The sequence below is a fragment of the Macrotis lagotis genome, chromosome 3 (genome assembly GCF_037893015.1).
Source record: "Macrotis lagotis isolate mMagLag1 chromosome 3, bilby.v1.9.chrom.fasta, whole genome shotgun sequence".
NCBI lineage: Eukaryota > Metazoa > Chordata > Mammalia > Peramelemorphia > Peramelidae > Macrotis > Macrotis lagotis.
The window spans coordinates 222046931-222067610 of record NC_133660.1 but is presented as its reverse complement, the minus strand read 5'-3'; the positions used below and the strand labels follow the sequence as shown (position 1 = coordinate 222067610).

The 20680-nt window shown below is 33.7% G+C and overlaps 2 protein-coding genes across 2 annotated transcripts in view; both read right to left on the bottom strand.

Moving 5' to 3' along the window:
• LOC141518158 (lateral signaling target protein 2 homolog) overlaps window positions 1-20680 on the bottom strand; it is a 170245-nt gene that overhangs the window by 119739 nt on the left and 29826 nt on the right. The window contains exons 2-4 of the mRNA XM_074229916.1: window positions 6203-6340; window positions 3677-3879; window positions 228-317 (exon numbers count right to left, since the gene is read on the bottom strand). Of these exons, the coding sequence (XP_074086017.1) occupies window positions 228-317; window positions 3677-3879; window positions 6203-6340 (431 nt within the window). The remainder of the gene's footprint in view (window positions 1-227; window positions 318-3676; window positions 3880-6202; window positions 6341-20680) is intronic.
• The window catches only part of LOC141518159 (lateral signaling target protein 2 homolog), a 149240-nt gene continuing 134839 nt past the window's right edge, over window positions 6280-20680 (bottom strand). Inside the window, exon 7 of the mRNA XM_074229918.1 lies at window positions 6280-6340. Coding sequence (XP_074086019.1) covers window positions 6328-6340 — 13 coding nt within the window. The 3' untranslated portion in view covers window positions 6280-6327. The remainder of the gene's footprint in view (window positions 6341-20680) is intronic.

Genomic DNA, 20680 nt, shown 5'->3' with positions numbered 1-20680 from the left:
TACCTCTCTTTCTATCTTCAAGGACAAAACATCATTTAGCACATATGAAATGTACAATAAATGTCTGGTGACTGCCAAGCTGACAATTTATATGTATTGAAATAAATTAACATGGGGTTCCACAGGAAAGATATTCAAAATGTTCAGCACTGGCCTAACTTGGCCCTAAGTGGCTAAAAGTGCAAACAAAAAGCATAATGAATTAGTTACTTAGGCTGTATTCTTACCTCTCCACTGTTTCACAAAAAAGCACGATTACCTCCTGTTGTACATAATATTCTTTTGGTGACTTTACTGGTACCATGGCTGAGACATAACTAAAAAGACAACAAAGTGTTATGCTTCAATTATGAAATATTTTAATTCTGCCTCTCCACACAGATTGATATACTTGATTAAAACCAAATAAATGCATAAATGTTTTAATGATAACAACCCTTTTGGGTGGACAATTTCACAAATGCAGCAATTTTTAACGAGAATAAAAATGAAAATCATTCATCATTATAATTGCTTAGTTACTGAAGGAAGTTACAGATCTATTAAATTCTTTTCTAGGAAATAATATTCTGGAATATTAATTCTGGCTTGAGTTCACTAAAATTGTTTACTTCTCTTCTCAATGTTGCAGAATGGTTTGTTTTCTACCATTTCTAATAAGAAAAAAATTAGAAAAGTGATTCTGAAGAAAATTTTTATCAGGTAAAACAATCACTATTTGAGCATCAAAATCCATAAGAAACAGTTAACTAGTAGGAGGAATAGAGAGTCAAGTCTTGTAATGAATAGCAAAATGCAGAACTGACTATTTTTTAATTTAATCTTGTCTCCTCAAAGCTTTGTGCTGCTCCTGGCTCAAAGGCCAATGCTCTGTCTGCCACCCAGCCATCCCTACTATTATTACTATTTTATTTTGGGTCTTTTTTGTTTCTTTTTTTTGGTTTTTGCAGGGCAGTGGGGTTTGGGTGGTTTGCATGTCACACAGCTGGGTGATTGTTGGGTGTACGGGGCCGGATGTGGGCTCAGATGCTCATGGCTCCAGGGCTGGTGCTCTGTCCATTGTGCCACTTGGCCATACCTACAATTATTACTTACTTTTATTTTAATTTTTTTTCTCTCCCCTTTACTTTATTGCTCAAGCGAGTCTATATTTTGGGGGGAGGGGGTATTTTGTTTACTCTTAAACAAGAATATTTTTATTAATGTATAAAAAAATTATTTGTACAAAATGAGAATAAAGAAATATTAAATATAAAAACTCCCAAAAAACCTGAATGTTAAAAACTCTTTATATGTAATTGGAAATAAATAAAATGTTATTGCTATAGAGCTAAAAATAAAAATCTGCCCATTTTTTCCAAACCATAAAAAAAAAAGAATGTATACAAAAAAAAGATACAAAAGACAAAGTAGATGATTTAAATCCAATGAAATTGAAAAGTTTTTGCATGAACAAAACTAAGGAAACAAGGATAAGAAGGGATGAGACTGGGGAAAAAGGTCTTTCTACTATATATCTGATAAAGATCTGAAATCAAGATTTAAAGGTAACTAACAAAAATGTATAAGATCAAAAACTATTCCTCAATAGAAAATGGATAAATATTAATAGATAATTTTTAAAAGATGAATTTCAAACTATCAATAACTTTATAAAAGAACATACCAAATTATTTATTATAAGAGAAAGACAAATCTAAACAATTCTGAGATTTTACCTCACACCTTTATAGATCTGCAATAATAGTTAAGATCTGACAGAAAGATGGATATACTAATGCCCTATTGGTAGAGCTATGAAATAATATAACCACTCTGGAAATCATTTCATAACTATGGTAAGAAAATGACTAAAATATTTAGCAAAAATTAACCAATCTAACAAGTATTTATTATGTACCTACTATATGCTAGAGCCCTGGGTATATAGGTAAAGACATTGGAATAGGGCAGCTAGATGGCGCAGTGGATATGGGCAGATAGGTGGTGCAGTGGATAAAGCACCAGCCCCAGAGTCAGGAGTACCTGGGTTCAAATCTGGTCTCAGACACTTAATAATTACCTAGCTGTGTGGCCTTGGGCAAGCCACTTAACCCCATTTGCCTTTCAAAAAAAAAAAAGACATTGGAATGCTCTCTACTCTCCATGAGCTTATATTTTAATGGAAGAAAATAGCATTTACATATAAAATATATGCTACTAAAGTAAAAATATGTGCAAAATAGTTCATTACTAGGTAGTTTGGGAGAGAGGACACCAGCAGTTGGAAGGGATGAGGAAAGATTTTATGTAGAAGATGGTATGAGTTTCATCTTACAAAAGGAAAGATACTTTATAAAGCAGAGATAGGGAAGAAAAACATAGAAAATGAAGATAAAAAATGAAATGTGTATAGGAGGAACAAAGAGAAGAGCAGTTTGACTGTTTTGAAGAGTGTAGGAGAAGGGAAATGTTCAATGAGGGCAAAAAGACAGGTTGGGTTCAGGTATAGAAGATCTTACAAACTAAACAAAGGAATTTATCATAAAGCTAAGCATATTCTCCAAGGGTATTAATGATAAAAAAAGAAAGGTCCATATATACCAAAAATATTTAATAGAATTTTTTATATTTGCAAAGAACTACAAACAGATTTCCTCAAGTTGATAATGGTAAAACAAATTATGGTACATAAACCTAGTGGAAACACACTCTAAGAATTAATAAGTATAGTATATAAAGAGAAACATGAGAAAGTTGAAATGAATTTATATAAAAAGGAAAAAAACACATTGATGAAAACAATGCAAAATGAGGAAAACAACCACAAAAAAATTGGAACTGAATGCTGGAAAATTAAAATGATCAGAGTAGGTCAAAAGAAAAAATATAAGAGATCATACTCCTCCCTTCTTAATTGAAGGAACTACAGTCATAGAATATGAATGTTAACGTCAGACTTTTTGATATATTGGTCAATTTTGCTGCATTGTGTTTTTTCCATTTTTTCTTTATTAGATGGATCTCTGGGGGAGTGGGGACATTGAGAAATAGTTGTCAAGTACAAACAAAAGATAAAACTGTATTTTTTTAAATATTTCTCATCCAGGAGATGATATGATTAGGAAAGGAGATAGACTAATTATATAGTGAGAGGGTAGTCAAAGTTCTCTACTAGAATGTACATAATGATAAAAGACCTAGACTCTAGAGCAAGAGTTCTTAATCTGAAGTCTGAAATTTGGTTTTTCAACATTTTGATAAAATTTCTGTATTTATTTCATGAATTTAAAAACATTATTCTGGGTATATAAAAAAAAAAAGTCAATAATGTTCCCCTAAAGAAAGGCGTCCTGCATGTTGGGTGATTTGCACATAGTGAGAAGGGTATAGGAATCTGATATGCTCTGATGGAGGAGGTGCTCACATTAATGAGATCATGAATTCACCCAAATATAATAAGTGTTTAATAAATGTTTAAATGACTGTTTTCATACATTGGGATTTATCTACAACTAGAATGGCCTCCATCATGTAATTAGTTTTTGGCCATTCCAATTACTATAAGAATCAGTCTTTTTCCTTAGGAAATAAATATAAATCTCAAAGCTTTGAAAATTTAGCCACAGTGACAGAAAATAATATGAAAATTATATGCGTGAATGCTCATTGCAAGTATTTATAGCATTTAATTTACCTCAACTCAAATTCAGCAAATAAGACATCAAAATGCTTGAGAGACTCTTTCATTTTTTCAGTATAAATATTTAAATCTCTTAAGGCTTGGTCCCGAATGAGGTTTCTAAGTTCTTCCAAGCTACGAGTCAGATCCTTGGCTAGTGGCCTCATAGCCATGCTCTCTATTTCACGATTCATGATAATTGAACCTGCAGACAAGCACTGTTAAAACAGGAGAGATGAGACAGTTAAGAGTTGAAACTACAAATATAATTTTAATCACATAAGTTTCCTTAGCTATTACTGTCCAAAGAGATAAAAATGTGGGTCCTCTGATTTTCATTACCTAGAAAACGTCAAGAATTAGGACAAAACAAAGACTGCTTCTAAGAAAATATTTTGCCATACTGAAAAAACATTTTAAAATAAACATGCTTTTCCCTATGTGATTTTTAAGTTCCTATTTTTAGGAATTTAGTTTCTTGTCTAACATGCAGCAACTGTTAGAAAAACTATTTTAAGTATAATTGGCATGCTCAGGACAATGACATTTATTAACAAGCAGTTCCACCAAGCTAGCATACAGCATAAAGATAGTCCTATGAGAGCATTCTCTTTTCCTATGTCAAACAAATTTTTACTAATATGTAAAGATAAAGCTATAAACCAGATTAGGGCACTGTCTTCCCATCTTTATTGTAATCTATTTATTTAACAGGCTTTGAAAAATTCTCTTCAATCCCCTTTCTTTCAGACCATGCCAGAGTTTCTCAATTAATTTGCCTTATAGCACATTATTGTGCTTGATATATGAAAGGGCACAGGTTCCCAGCATCGAACCTGGAATCACGAACATCTGAGTTCAAATCTAGCCCCAGACATTGACTAGCTGCATGACTCCGGGCAAGTCACTTGGACCTGTTTGCCTCAATTTCTCCATCTGTAAAATGAGCTGAAGAAGGAAATGGCAAACCATAATATCTTTGCCAAGACTCACTAAAAGTCAGACATGTCTGAAATGACTAGTAACAACAATAACAAATAGGGATTATAACAGGAATTACCTCCCAGAGTTGTTATGTGATGTGGTGACCACAGTACCTTGCACATAGAAGGTATTAAATAGAAATGTTAGCCATTATTACTATTGAAAGAACCAATGAATTCTAGAGAGAAGGGGGAATCTTCTAGAGAAATGAGGTTGTGGAAAAAATAAAAGGTTTAAAGTCTATTTCCTCTCAGAGGAAATTTTGTTTAAAAATCAGATTAGATCAGGAGTTCTTGTTTTGTGTCATGGACCCTTTGGGAAGTCTGGTGAAGTCTGCGGATCCCTTCCCAGAATATTTTAAATGCATAAAATAATTTACATGGGAAACCATTTATACTGAAATATGATTATCAAAATGATTGAAATAACAGACCCTAGGTTAAAGGCCTCTAGATCATATGATCTCAAAGGTCTCTTTTACTATACTAAATCAATGATACACTTTTAAACTATGGGCCACTTGTTGGTACAGGGAATAGATACCCAGTCTGGAGCCAGAAAGACCTGAATTCATATGTGACCTCAGACACTTGCTAGTTTTATGACCCTGGGAGAGTCACTTATCTGTGTTTATCTCAGTTTCCTCATCTGTAAAATGAACTGGAGGAGGAAATGGCAAATCACTCCAGGATCTTGGCCAAGAAAACTTCAAATGGAGTCACAAAGAGTCAGACACAAGTAACTAACTAAACAATTTCAAACTTCAGGATGTAACAAAGTACCTAAGTTTTCAGTATCAGGTCCCATTCTCCCCTAATACAAATGTTGTAAAGATCTGAAGACTTCAAGAATATCAAGTCTTCCTCAAAAAAAGTTGAGCAGTCATGTCCTAGGGAAATAAATCTAATTGGCATGCTGGGAGAATGACATTTATTACGAGTAGTCCCATCAAAATGAAGTTTTAAGATAGCAAAATAAGTTACTTTTATAAAGACTTAAAGTTATTCTAAGTTTCATCAACAGATTAAATTTACTAAATTTTTTTGCTTTCAAAATTGAAATTACATATGTGTGTGTGTGTGTGTGTGTGTATGTAAATTAAAGCTATGGTTCCCAGTTATTTGTTCCTTACTCACTAAAAATAACCAGATCCTCTTATTTAAACAAAAAGTAATTCTGAGAACAGATGACAATTTGTCCAATTTAAATCTTATTTCCTTTAACACATGAATGGGAAAATTATGTCCATGGCAAGATGCAGTGCTAAGAATCCCCTGGTAGAGTTAAAAGACCTAGATTCAGATCCCAGTTCTGTCACCTCCCAGACATGTGGCCTAGGCAAGCACTCCTTTCAACCTCAGATTCTTTATGTTTTGAAGAAAGAAAGCTGGAAAACCTAAAGTAATAGACAGGTTTGAGTCTATGTTGTTTCACCTTCAAATATCAAGAGAAAGCATATTTATTTCTTGGTTACAAGAAATTATATTATATTATTATATTATTATTATTATTATTATTATATTATAAAAACAAAAGCACAAAAATTAGAAACCATACCTCTGCTCCAAACCAAAGCTGGCCAGCCAGATTGTCATGACGTATCTCCTCTGGGAACTTAACACAAAAATCCCGATTTGCTCTATCACTTGGAATGCATTCATCCATTATCTGATTTATAATGTTTAACACGTTATCCTAAAACAAAAATAATTTAAAATTATGTGAATAACATTTTCTCCTGTCCCACAAATTGAGTTAAAATAATATGATCAGGTTTAACAAGGATGTTAGAGTTTATCATCTGAAAATCTTGTTATTGGTAAATAATACATACCTGATTTTGTAGCAAAGATCCTGGGAGTAGTTTGTCATATCCTTCTCCAGTTCATTTTACAAATGAGGAAACTGAAGCAACCAGAGTTAAGTGATTTTTCCCAGGGTCACACAGCTACTAAGTGTCTGAGCCTGGATTTGAATTCAGGTCTTCTTGATTCCAGGGTCTGGTATTCTGTCCACTCTGGTCTCATACACTTACTAGCTGTGTGACTCTGGGCAAGTCACTTCACCCTATTTGCCTCTGTTTCCTCATCTGTAAAATGAGCTGGTGAAGGAAATGGCAAACTACTCAAGTATCTCTGCCAAGAAAACTCCAAATGGGGTCATGAAGAGTCAGACATGACTGAAAAACAACAAAATATATACCTGTGGCATTCAAGTTCTGTACAAAATATATAAAGGCAATTTATGTAGCTGGAGTTTATGTAGTCAAGGAAATTTCAGAGTATCACAGAATTGCAAAACCAGAAAGAATCTTGGAAGCAATTAAAACCAGCTCCTGTATTTTACAAATTAACGTGTTAAAAATTCAAAGAAATAAAGAGAGTTGTCCAACTCTGGAAAGGTTAGAAGGGACAATGAGATTGAAATGCCAAACAATGGACCTCATAGTTGCTCCGAGAGGTAACATGGAATCACTGGAGCTCACTGAATGGGATGGTGACATCAAGAATATAACTGCACTTTAGAAAAATCATTTTGGCTGCTTTGTAGAAGATAGATTGGGACAGAATGCAATTTAAGGCAGGGAGGCTATTTATTACAATAGTCTAGGCAAGAGGCAATGAGGATCAAAACTGAAAGTCACCATATGAATGAAAAGAAGAGGATGCACACGAGAGTTACAGGAAAGCACAAGCAATAAGATTTGTCAATGTATTGGCTTATATGGGGTGAATCATAGTGAATAGTTGAGGAAGACTCCAAGGTTAAAGCCTAGGTGATTAGAATGATGTTGGTAGAAAATTGGAGAAGGAGGGGGGGAGAGGAGTACATGAATCTCACTTTCTTTGGAACTAGCTTATAGAGGGTATAACATACACACTCAGTTGGGTGTAGAAATCTAAGGCGCCATACAAGAAAGTAGGAGGGAAAGATGACTGGGGCAGGGGGCAGTAATGGCACTGAGAGGCAGGGCAAAGTGGACGGAGGTAAAAAAGGTCAGAAGCAAAACACTTTTGAAAATGAGCAGGGTCAGGGCACCTAGGTGGCACAGTGGATGGAGTACTGGCCTGGAGACAGCGGGACCTGAGCTCAAATCTGACCTCTGACACTTAATAATTACCCAGCTGTGTGACCTTGGGCAAGTCACTTAACCTCATTGCCTTGCAAAACACATAGGGGAGACTGAACAGGGTGAAAGGAAAGACAGAGAGAGAGAGAGAGAGAGAGAGAGAGAGAGAGAGAGAGAGAGAAGGATGAACAGGGGAAATATATAGTTAGAAATCAATACTATGAAAAATATTTACAGCCAATTTTCTGATAAAGACTTTATTTCTCAAACGTACAGAAAATTAAGTCAAATTCATAAAAATAAAAGCCATTCCTCAATTGATAAATGGACAAAGGATATGAACAGGCAGTTTTCAAACAAAGTAATCAAAACTATCTATGGTTTTATGAAATATGCTCTAAATCTAAATATTGATTAGAGAAATGCAAACTAAAACAACTCTGACCACACTTGTATCAATCAATTTGGCTAATATGTCAGAAAAGAAAATGAAAAATGTTGGGAGGGGATTTGAGAAAATTAAAATACTAATGTATTGTTGAAGTTTATACTGATTCAACCTTTATGAAGAACAATTTGAAACTATGCCCAAAGGGTTATAAAACCATGTCCTTTGATCAAGCAATACTATTAGGTTTGTATTACAAGATATATATAAAAAAAGGAAAAGGACTTATTTATACAAAAATATTTAAAGTATAAGATATCTAGTTCAAAAATCATAAAAGTCAGTTAGTCATTCTGTCCTTCCCTGATTTCCCCATCTATTACCTTCTCTCTATCATTGCTTTCTTTTTTGACAGTCTTGACCTTCTTGACAGTGAATCTGCTGCCATTTTTTCTATTAATATCCATGCCTTGCCAAACTTCAACCCATCATCCACTTTTTCTGCTCCTTACCTTGTACCACCAAGTGCTGCTAATAGAAGTTACAGAATCTGGCCAACTAAATCAATTACAAATTTATGTTTTCTACTGTCAATTGGACCCTCACTGCTAACCTCAAACCCTTTTATTCTCCCCTGACTGACTGCTCTGTCTCTTTTTTATTTGATTTTTTAAACTAATTTTTTCAATAAAAATCTGCCTTTTCTCTCTCCTACCTCCCTTCAACAAAGAAATGCAAAAGTACTTTTATAAATATGTATAGTCAAGTAAAACAAATTCCTTCTTGTACTGACCTTGTCTAAAAAAAGTATTGCACTTCATTCTTCAATATATCACCTCTCTGTCTGGAGATGAGTATAATTCCTTTTCAGTTCTCTGGAATTGGGGTTAATCATTGCATTGATCAGATTTTCTAAATTTTTCAGAGTTGTCTGTTTTCATAATTTTATTCTTTTTATATAAATTATTCCACTGGTTCTCACTGTACTCTGCATCAATTCAAAAAGAGTTCTTGGGTCATCTCTGACATTTACTAGCCATGTGACTATGCACAAGTCACTTAAAAATCTATGAAATCTTAGCTTCTTAATCTTTAAAATGGCAATAATAATATTTGTGGTACCTAATTCAAAGGGCTGCATAAATGTCAAGTGTTTTTATTACTCCATGATAACTAGCCTGGCAGTTAGAGGTAGGCAGATTTCTCCCTCTCCCCTCCTTTTTAATTGATTACCTTTTTGATTAAGCATATGATAGGGGCTTCCATTTTAGAAGAACATGATTCTAAGTAGGATGGAATTACAGGGCTGAATGGAAGCTTCAAAAATCAACTACTTCCATTCCTCTCACTCCCCTACCACTTTACAAATAAGGAGCATTGGGGAAGAGCCAAGACATTCTAGAACCTAGGGCTCCAGTATAGCATTCTTTCTGGTATATTATACTCTGAGTTTTTAATGTGTTTTAGCTTTTTCTATTATAAAGAGGAAAAGATAATTATTAACTTTTAGAAAGAACATCAAAATAGGAATCTGGATGCTTGGGTCTCAGTCCTAGCTTAGCCACTAAGTAACCTTTCCTTGTTGCCTCTCTATATTTCATATGTGCACAGCTATCTGCTTTTATTTCTTTCAACTGAGTGCAAGCTCCCTGAAGGCAGGGGTTGTTACTGCCTTTCTACCACCAGTCATCAGCACAAAGCCTGGCCCACAGAACGTGCTTAATCCACACTTGCTGATTGATTATATGTGAGTATGCCTGTGTGCGTGCATGTGTTTATGTGTATATGTGGGTGTAAGTGCATGTGTAAGTTCATGTGAGTATGTAGTTCTCTTACTGGTTTGTATAGATTGCTCCCAATAGAGCAGAACCAAAAGATGGCTCTATGTAATATGGGATATTTTAAAAATTAAGCCACCAAGTGATGTTTACAAAATCAAACTGATTTAAAGACTCTGCTCAAGTTCACCCAATCAACCAATAATTAAGTTAAAACTCAAGATTCAAGGTCTAGTGCTGAACTCATTTAAACTGAAATCATGCTGGATTATATAAAATAAGTTTTAATGGTAGTAAAATGTGAACTTGAGTTACCTCATTTCAAATTTAGTCTATCACATCAAAAATAAACCAAAAACCATTTGTGATTTTGTTATAATACTGAAATAATATTTAAAAGTTTTTCTTGCTCTATATTATTAAATAGTGAGTTCAACTGATCCTTTCATTTGTTTGATTTTCAGAAGTAACATTTTCTCATTATGATGAATTGTTCAGTTCTTTTGAAAAAAAAAAGCATCCCTACACAGCCTGACTTCTTCAGGAATAATACTTTATCTCAAGATCGGTTCATGATTTAAAATGAATCTCACAGATTTGGTGAATAAAAAACAGATAAATGTTCAATAACTAGCAACTTGAACTGTTCAGGATTTAAATACTATTTATGTAGACATTTGAAATAGTAATTTTCTATATCACTCATTATTTCATTTTTTCCCAGTTCTAGAGCAGTGATTGACTTGTTCATAATAGCATTAATAAAAAATCCAGACATTCATTTCTTTTCCTGATTCTACAAGCTTCTGCCATCATAAAACCTACAAAAGGAATGTGTGATAATTATCTACCATGATAAGTTCAGATGGAATTAGCAATTCATACTCTGGAAGAATGCCAATCAAATTAGATGAACTAACCAATGCAGAGTAAGCAAATGAATCGCTGGTTTAATAGCATTTTATGGAACATTCAAAATAGCTGATTACAGTAAATTGCATTATAAGCTAAAAATGAATGTACATAAACATATGGAAATGTGAGATTTAGTTTAAGAAACAAAAATCAACTAGTTGGTTATAAAATATGCAATATTTTATTCAATTGATATTGCTCCAGTGGAACACAAGGGTCCTCATTCTACATCACTAGTAGATTTGAGTTACCCTTTAGTTCATACACAAGGTCTAATTTCAATAATTAGTTTAAAAGTCTTCAGTAGAATGGTTAGTAAAGCAGGTCTTTCCTTTAAAGCTTAAACACCATATTCCTTGGTTAACTATATCAAGGAGCACTCATTTTCTATGAAGTTCAAAGGATAATAAATTTGGAGGTACAAGAGTTTGTTTTTGTACAATCATTCAGTTAGATCTGATTCTTTGTGACCTCATGGACAGATGGAGAAGACTTTTGGGAGTCCCTTGGACAGTAAGGAGATCAAATACGTAGATTTTTTAAAAAAGTCTATGCAAGTTCATGTTCGTTCTTTCTCTGACACTATCTATCCAGGTCATCATCTGTTGTACTCTTTTCCTTTTGTCTTCAATCTTTCCCAACATTAGGATTTTTTCCAATGAGTCTTATTTCTCATTATGGAGACATAGAATTTAAGCTTCAGCATTTGGCATTTCAGTGAGTAGCCTGAATTAACTTCTTCAAGAACTGACTTATTTGTTTGGAGAGGATGGAGGGAAAATGAGACATTAATGTACTACTGGAGGAGTAATGAAATGATTCAATAATTCTGTAGAACAATTTGGAATTATACTCATAGGGTTATAAAACCATGCCTACCCTTTGACCTAGCAACGCCACTACTAGATCTATATTCCAAAAGAGATGAAAAACAGGAAGAAAAAGGATCTAATTATGTAAGGATATTTATAGCAGCTCTTTTCTGGTGGGCAAGGAATTGGAAATTGAAGGAATGCCATTAAGTGGGGGAATGGCTAAAGAAGTAGTGGTATGTGTTTGTGATGGAATGTTATTCTGCTATAAGAAATGATGAACAAGATGCTCTCAGTAAAATCTGAAAAGATTTACATGAGTAGATGCAGTGGGGAATGTACTGTATATAAAATCACTGTGATATTTATTGTAGGATGATCAACTGTAAATGACTTGGCTTTTCTCAGCAATACTGTGACCCAAGACAACTCTGAAGGATAAAGATGTACTAACCATCCCCAAAGACAAAGCTGATGGTATATGAACAGAAACTGAAGCACTTTTTTCCTTTACTTTTTTTTTCCTTGAGGTTCCTTTGGTGGGGGAGGGGGGATTCTTCTATGGTTATTTTCACAACATGACTATTATGGAAATGTTTTGCATGCCTACACACTTTTAACTTTTCTCAATAAGGAGGTGTGGGGTGAAAGGAAGGGAGAAAATTAGGAACTCAAAGTGTTAAAAATGAATGTTAAAACTTGTTTTTGCAGGTAAATGGGGGGAAAAATAAAATAAAAAGCATTATTCTAAGAAAAAAATGACTTATTTGATCTCTCTGCAGTCCACAGGACTCCCGAAAGTCTTTTTCATCACTAATTTGAAAGTATCTATTCTGTGGCAGTCAGTTTTCCTGATAGTCCAACTCTCATAGTCATGATATGGCTACTAGGAAAAACCACAGCAAGGTGATGTCTCTGCTTCTTGGTGTGCATTCCAGATTTTTTCACATCTTTTTTTTGAGGGAGCAAGTATTTTTTAATTTCATAACTGCAGTTACCATGTTCAGAGATTTCTGAGACCCAAAATATGAAATCTATGCTGCTTTCATATCTTCTTCCTCTATTTCCCAGGAAGTGATGGAACCAGTTCCCAAGATCTTATTTTTTTTTTGAGGCTAAGCTTTAAGCAGGTTTTTACACTCTTCTCTTTCACCCATATCGAAAGGTTTCTTAATTCCTCTTCACTTTCTTCCACCAGATTGGTATTGTCTACATATCTGAGATTACTGATATTTCTCCCAGCCACCTCAGTTTCAGCTTTTGATTCACCCAGGCTAGCATTTCAAATAAGCTAAATAAATAAGGTGACAATAGACAGACTTGTACTCCTTTTCAATCTTAAACCAATCAGCTATTCCATCTTTGATTCTAACTATAGCTTCTTGGCCTGTATATAGGTACCCCAGGAGACAAGTATGTTCATCTCTTTGAGTACTTGCCATATTTTAATGTAATCCACACAGTCAAAATCTTGTTTTCTGGAACTCCCTTCCTTTCTCCATTATCTAGCAAATGTTGGCAATTTGGTCTCTAGTTCCTTGGTTTCTTTGAAATCCAGCTTGCTCCTCAGACAATTCTTGGCTCATACATTACCAGAGCCTTACTCGCAGTCTGAAGACTAACCTTGCTGGCATGTGAAATGGGCACCATTGGTTCGTAATCGGAACATTCCTTATCATTACCCTTCTTTAGGACTGGAATATAACCTGCTCTTTTCCAAATCAGTGGCAACAGCTGTTTTCCAAATTTGCTAACATACTGAGTGTAGCATTTTAACTTTGAGAGTTTTAAATAGCTCCACAGGAATTCCATCAGTTCCATTAGCTTTATTATTAACAATATTTCTGAAGGTCCATCTGACTTCATTCTCCAGGGTGTCTGGTTCTAGATCAGGAAGCACACGCTTGTGCTCAATATCAATGATGTTAAGATCTTTCCTGCATTCTTGCCATCTCTTCTTAGTTCAAGTTACAGACTTACAGAATGATTAAGTGATTGTCCCCAAGTCACATAGGTCATCTGACTCCAAATCCAGTACTCTTTCTCTGGTGACATTTTGTGACTATAAGAGGGCTTGGAATATGATATTCAGGATGGCAAAAAACCCAGAATTACAACTAAGAACAATCTATCCAGCAAAATGGATTACAGTCCTTAATGGGGAAAATGGTTATTTAATGGGAAAAAAAACAGCTGAATAGAAAATATGACATGTATACATAAAACTCAAGAGAAGTACAACAAGATAAACATGAAAGAAAAATATAAGAGACTGAAAATGCTTAGACTGTATTTTCCTAAATGGAAAATGATCACTGAAATTCATAACTTGATCATTATTAAAAAATTTTCAAATATATAGGGAACTAAGTAAAATTAATAAGAGCCATTCTCCAATTGATAAATAGTGAAAGGACATGACTAGATAGTTTTCAGATGACACAATCAAAGCTATCTATAGTCATATGAAAAAACTGTTCTAAATCACTATTGAGAGAAATATAAATTTAAAAAACCTCTGAGGTACAAAATCATACCTATCAGAAATTACAAATGCAAAATGAATTAAGGGAAAATTGGGACACCAATGCATTGCTGATGGAGTTGTGAACTGGTGCAACCATTCTAAAGAATAATTTGGAACTATGTCCAAAGGGCTAATAGAACTGGGTGTGTATACATATACATACATACATACATATATATATATATGCATATAAAACCTTTGATCTAGCAAGACTACCACTCAGTCTGTATCCCAAAGAGATAAAAGAAAAAGGAAAGGACTTATGTGTACAAAAATATTACAATAATTCTTTTTGTGGGGGCAGCTAGGTGGCATAGTGGATAGAGCACCGGCCTGGGAGTCAGGAGTATCTGAGTTCAAATCCAGCCTCAGACACTTAATAATTAGCTAGGTGTGTGGCCTTGGGCAAGCCACTTAACCCCACTGCCTTGCAAAAAAAAAAAAAAGCCTATTAAAAATAATTCTTTTTGTGATGGTAAAGAAGTGGAAATTGAAGGGAATGGCTAAACAAGTTGTGGTACAAGACTGTGATGGAGTACTACTGTACTATTCAAGAATTGATGAGGGATGGTTTCAGAAAAAAAAACAAAAGAAAACATAGGAAGACCTATGTGAACTGATACAATATGAAGTGTGAAGAACCAAAAGATCCTGGCACAGTCAAAGCAATGCTGTATTGATGACTTGGCTATTCTGATCAAAACAATGATCCAAGACAATTCTAAAGACTCATGATGAAAAAGTACTATCCATCATCAGAGAGAGAAAGAGAGAGAGAGAGAGAGAGAGAGAGAGAGAGAGAGAGAGAAAGAGAGAGAGAGAGAACGAACTAATGAAGTCTGACTGCATATCAAAGTATAACTTTCTGGTTTTATTTTTTCTATTGTTTTTTGTGATATATCTCATATGGAAATGTTCTTCATGATTTCATATGTATAACTGTTATAATTTTGCTTGCCTTCTCAGTGAGTGGGAGAGAGAGTGGGAGGGAAGAACAGATTGAAACTCAAAATTTTAAAAGAAAAGAATATTTTAAAAAACAAAAAAGAAAAATTAATTAGACCAAAACCACAATGTAATATCCCAATGACCTAGATATAAATGGTAATATCATAATCAAATTAGAGGAGAGGGAAAAGTGATACCTTTCTCATATATGGAGAGAAGAGTTTTTAACTATATAGGAGATAAATATCATATAGGATAAAATTCACATTTAGAACTATATCATATAAGGTAGCTAGGTGGTGTAGTGGATAGAACATGAACCTTGGAGTCAGAAGGACCTGAATTCTGTTTTTGTTTTTGTTTTTTAGGTTTTTTCAAGGCCACATAGTAGGTAATTATTAAGTGTCTGAGACTGGATTTGAACCCAGATACTCCTGACTCCAGGGCTGGTGCTTTATCCACTCTGCCACGTTGCCGGACCTGAACTCAAATCCAAATTCAGACATTTAATAATTACCTTGGGCAAGTCACTTTAACCCCATTACCTTGCCAAAAAAAAAACTATAAAATTTAAAAACTTCTGCCCAAACAAATTCAAAATAGCTAAAATCTTAAGGAAAATAATTAACTGGGAAAATTATTACAGCAAGAGTCTATAATAAAGGTCAGATATTAGAGATCCAGAATTAGAAGGAACATGAAATTCAGTGCCTAAAATTCAAAGAGAAAACAGAGGCTCTAGTTGAGTGACTCAAACACAGCAGTAGTATCAGGTGGAATTTGAAGCCAGGATTTCTACCACCAACAACAATGCACTTTTCCTCTAATTCAAATGTACAAGAGCAAGAGTCATTTCTCTGTAAATTAATAAGTTAAAAGAAAAGATCAGGTAGTCCTTAAAATAAGAAAAAGAAGCAACTGATTTGCAACTAGGTGGCACTTTGGATAGAGTGGATAGAGAAGTCACTTAACCCTGTTGCCTTAGTTTCCTCATCTACAAAAATGACCTGGAGAAGGAAATAGCAAACCAAGTCTTTATCTTTTTCAAGAAAACCCCAAACAGGGTAATGAAGAGTTGGACGTGACTGAAAAAATGACTGAACAACAAGTAATCAACAGCCATATAAAAAAAGCTCCAAATCAGTAACTTATTAACATAATTGTGAGGATTTACCTCAAATGCATCAGATTGGCAAAGTTTATCAGAACAGAAAATGAAAATTATTAGAGGAACACTGACAGTATATGAACACTAATGTATTTTGGATGTAACTATGAATTTGTCTAGCCATTCTGGAAAGCAATTTGAAGCCATTCTTCAAAAGATATTTAACTGCCCTATTTTAACCTATCAATACAAGGCATGAACTCGAACGAGAACCCACATACTCAAAGCAACACTTTAGGTTGTGGCAAAGAAATGGAAACTAAAGAAGTACTGTTAATGGGAGAATGAATAAACATAGTATGATATATTAATGTAAGAGAATATTATTTAAGAGATATATTTTTTAAATGGGAAAATGTATCAATTGATGCAGAAGGAAGGAAACAAAAGCTGGAGATGAACTTATAATGTCCACAACACTGTAATGAAAAAGCACTTTGAAAGTCTTAAGAACTGTTTTATCAACACAGTGACAAACCATGACTCCAAATAAGACTGACAGGAAATATGCTTTCTATCTTCTGATGGAGCTTTCATGGATTACAGATGCACAAGGCACATATTTTTGGGCATGATCAATATATCGATTTGACTATGCTGATTTATTATAAGAAAAGGGGGTTCTTTTGAGGATGAAGAATTTAAGAAGAAAGATGATTATAGTAATGGCATAAAAGTACAAAGAAAAGAGCATCAATAAACATTTTGAAATACAGATAAAAACAGGAAAAAGTTCAGGAGGAAACACAAGCAGGACAGATTTGGAACTAACATATTGAATTTAGTATATATTTAAAAAAAACTTTCTGTAAAGTATGGGGAGTTACAAATACAAACTTTTTTTATATTTTTGTTTATGGGAACATTCATGTTTGCTTGATGTTTATCAAACAATTGCTTTTTTTTTACATTGGTCAGTGGAATATTGAGGTGCAGCCTTTAAAGTAATTGTGAAAGAGGGCCACATGAAGTTCGATAATTTGTGAATTTTTAAACATTTTTTTATATGAAGAATGATCTTGGAAAAAAAGGAGACAAAAGATAACAAAATTCTGCTTCTAGAGAAGTGTTTACCAACAAAAATCAGCATGATTTATAAAAGTTTACATCTATATTTCTATTCTTGATTTTATTCATTTGATTCTTTACCATCACAATTTAGTTAACTATGGATTTGGTAATTGTAATTTGTAATGGGAAGGAAATTGGGCCTTAGTTTTATTCTATTCTAATTGGGTCTATTTCACTATCTAGGGTTTAGGTTAATATCAGCTGTATAACAGAATTATATAAATAAAATCCCATCTACCCATTGAATTGGATATCATTCTCTATGGTAGATTTCTGAATGCATTCATCATGGATATTAAATTGGGTAACATAACTTTGTAAATGATACAAGGTGCATAATTATATACTTTTATCCAGAATCAAAGAAATTTGAAGGAACAAGTAGTTTTAATTATACAAATTAATAAAGAATGGTTTGTGCCTGGGTTATGCATACATGCAGCTGGTGAAAAGACTTAGAAATAGCAATAAGATGGATCTGCCAATGTATAAAGCAAGGTTTCATATAACTTGTATTTGGAAGCCCTTTATCCATATGAAGTAGAAAGCCAGACAGGTCATTTGTGACACAAAACCTGGTAGTATAATGTCAAACTGATATTGGGGAGAAGTTTAGGTCACATGATCAGCAATAAAGAAGATTCATAACTTTTTTCTTCTTTAACCCCTCTCTTAGCTTCAAAAGGAATGAGGTCCTAAATATCAATAGTTATAAGCTAAACCTAAAGTACAACAGAATCCTGAGGAGGTAAATTCCTTGTGAAATAGCAGAAAACCCTAAACCTGAAGAGTGCATCTCTCTCTGGCAGATTCTATGTGTCTGCAACAAATAAGAGAATTTGAAATCTAGGATGGGGCTTACCCCCAAGACAGGGACCCATATATGTTGCAGGGACTTCTTAATTTCTCCATTTTCAGATTCTTTCCAGCCTTGCAAAGGAAAGGAGAAAAAAGGACAAATCTTGAGGACTGAAAACATCTTGGTCTTTTGACTGGGCCTAAGATCTTAGACAGGGACCCCTCAAAGTTTCAATGACTATTAGGACACTCCTGCCCTCCCATCATTCCACTAGAAGTTGTAGAAACTGATGCTGCTCAGCCAATTAAAGGAGAGAGAGTAAGCAGAGTAAGAAAATGAGAACAGGTCAAGAAGAAAAGCTTCAATAAAAGTTCATCACACATGCTGATAAATTGACAAGAAGGATCTTAAAATCAGAAGGAAAAATGAATAAAACTTCAAAGAACCCTCTTAACACATGCTATAAAGAAAAGTGAAACAATAATGTCTGTTGAAGAGACAAAATCTTATGTTCTCACCAGAGAGCAGAGAACACACAAAAAGGTACTCCAAAAGAGTTCAAAGGAAATAAAATTCATAAAGAGAATTATCAGAAATTAAAGCCCCTAATACAAAAAATTAAAAATGCAATTAGATTAGGAAAAAAATTTAATCCAAGATAAAGATTTTTCTTAAGAAGTAAAAGAAAATGGGACAGTTAGGTGGCATAGTGGATAGAGCACTAGTCCTGGAGAAAAGAGGATCTGAGTTCAAATCCAACCTCAGAGACTTAATAACTGCCTAGTTGCATGAACTTGGGCAAGTCACTTAACCCCATTGCCTTAAATAAAAAAGAAGTAAAAGAAATTAAAAGAGACAGGACATAAAAATACCACAGGGAAGAAAATTTGGCAGAACAAAAGCAATAGTAACAACATTAAAAAAGCATATAAAATCTAAAGATGCTAAACTGACCTTGAAGATAGGATGTGCAGAGATAACTTAAGGTCTTCCAAAAGAATATAATACATCAAAAAATCTGAATATAAGAATGTTATAACACAAGGAAACTACAGGCTACAAAGCTTTGATTGAGAGAATCTACATTTTACAACCAGAAAAAAAAAATCCATGCTTCAAACTCTAAGATAAATTGATGGGTTAAAAAGAGTGATCAGAAAAAGAAAGTTCTAATATGTAGCAAAATATTTATAGTTGTAGTTTGTATAGTAATAAATAATTGTAAACAAAGTTGGTATCTACTTATTGGGGAATGGTTTAAACAAAATCTGGTATATGAATGTGATGGAACATCACACTGTATTGTAGTAATGACAAACACGAGGGAATACAGAAAAACATAGAAGGACTTAAATGAAATGATACAAAATGAAGTAAGCTGAACCAAGAAAACAACATACAAAATAAATACAACAAATAAAGTGGCAGGAGCAACCATCACACATCAATCAAAAGTGAATTCTGCAAAATTACAAAAGAAAAGTAAAACCCCAAGAAAATAAATGGGAGTGAAATCTCCCCCAATTTCACTGCAGGGATTGGGAGAGAAGGTCCATTGATGTGGCACACAGCATATATTTTTAAATTTTTTTCAATGTATTGATCAGTTTTATTGATTGATTTTTCTCTTTTTCCTTTTAAGATATTATCTGTTATATAGGATTGCTTTCTAGGGAAGGGAAGGAACACAGAGACAAATTTACAGAATATTAAGAAAAAATATTAACAAAATTTTATTTTAAAAACAAAATAAAAAGAATTCTCAGAATCTACAATATAGGGGAAAGTGTCGGCACAACTGAGATTGTAAAAGACATAGAATAGAGAATTATTACCAAAAAATAAAATATTCACATTAACCACATAGAGGCTTCAGAATTTATATTCTGAAGCAAAATAAACTCAAACTCACAGCCTCATTAATGTAAAATGAAGGTAATTTGTGAAACAGAATGGGAAGATGTATAATAGGAGTTATGGAGAGGTGGATAACAGAGGGTAATGGATAATATATAATCTGATCAAGTCCATGAGTGAAGAGCAAAAAGATGATGCTTCTGATACCAGAAGGACATTTTTACGGGCCACTATTTTTCATGGTCTTTCAATGTCACATTGCTATTATTCATTCATCAGAAATTTCACAGATTGCCTTCTATATTTATATTAATGTGATAGACCTGTTTCCTCTATCAATTCATAGCTGTTGAATTCCTATACATTCTTGGAGTTAACTTCTAAAATTATATCTAAACAAGCTGCCAAAATTTTTACCAATCTATAAAATGTTCACTAGAACTTTAATTTATTTCACTAAGCATTTTTATGTAGTGACTATGTGCAGAGTCCCACATTAGATGCTAGAGAAGGTGCAAAGTGTAGATAAAATATGGTTCTTGATCTTATGGAGTTACTTTCTAGAAAGGACTTAAACTAATGCTATAATTTTACTATAGTATGCTCTTACCTACATTATAGGCATTTCTTTATTTCTATGTCATATGAATTATATAATCTATTAGTTCATTTTCTAGTTCTTTGCATCTGTGTCATATCCCC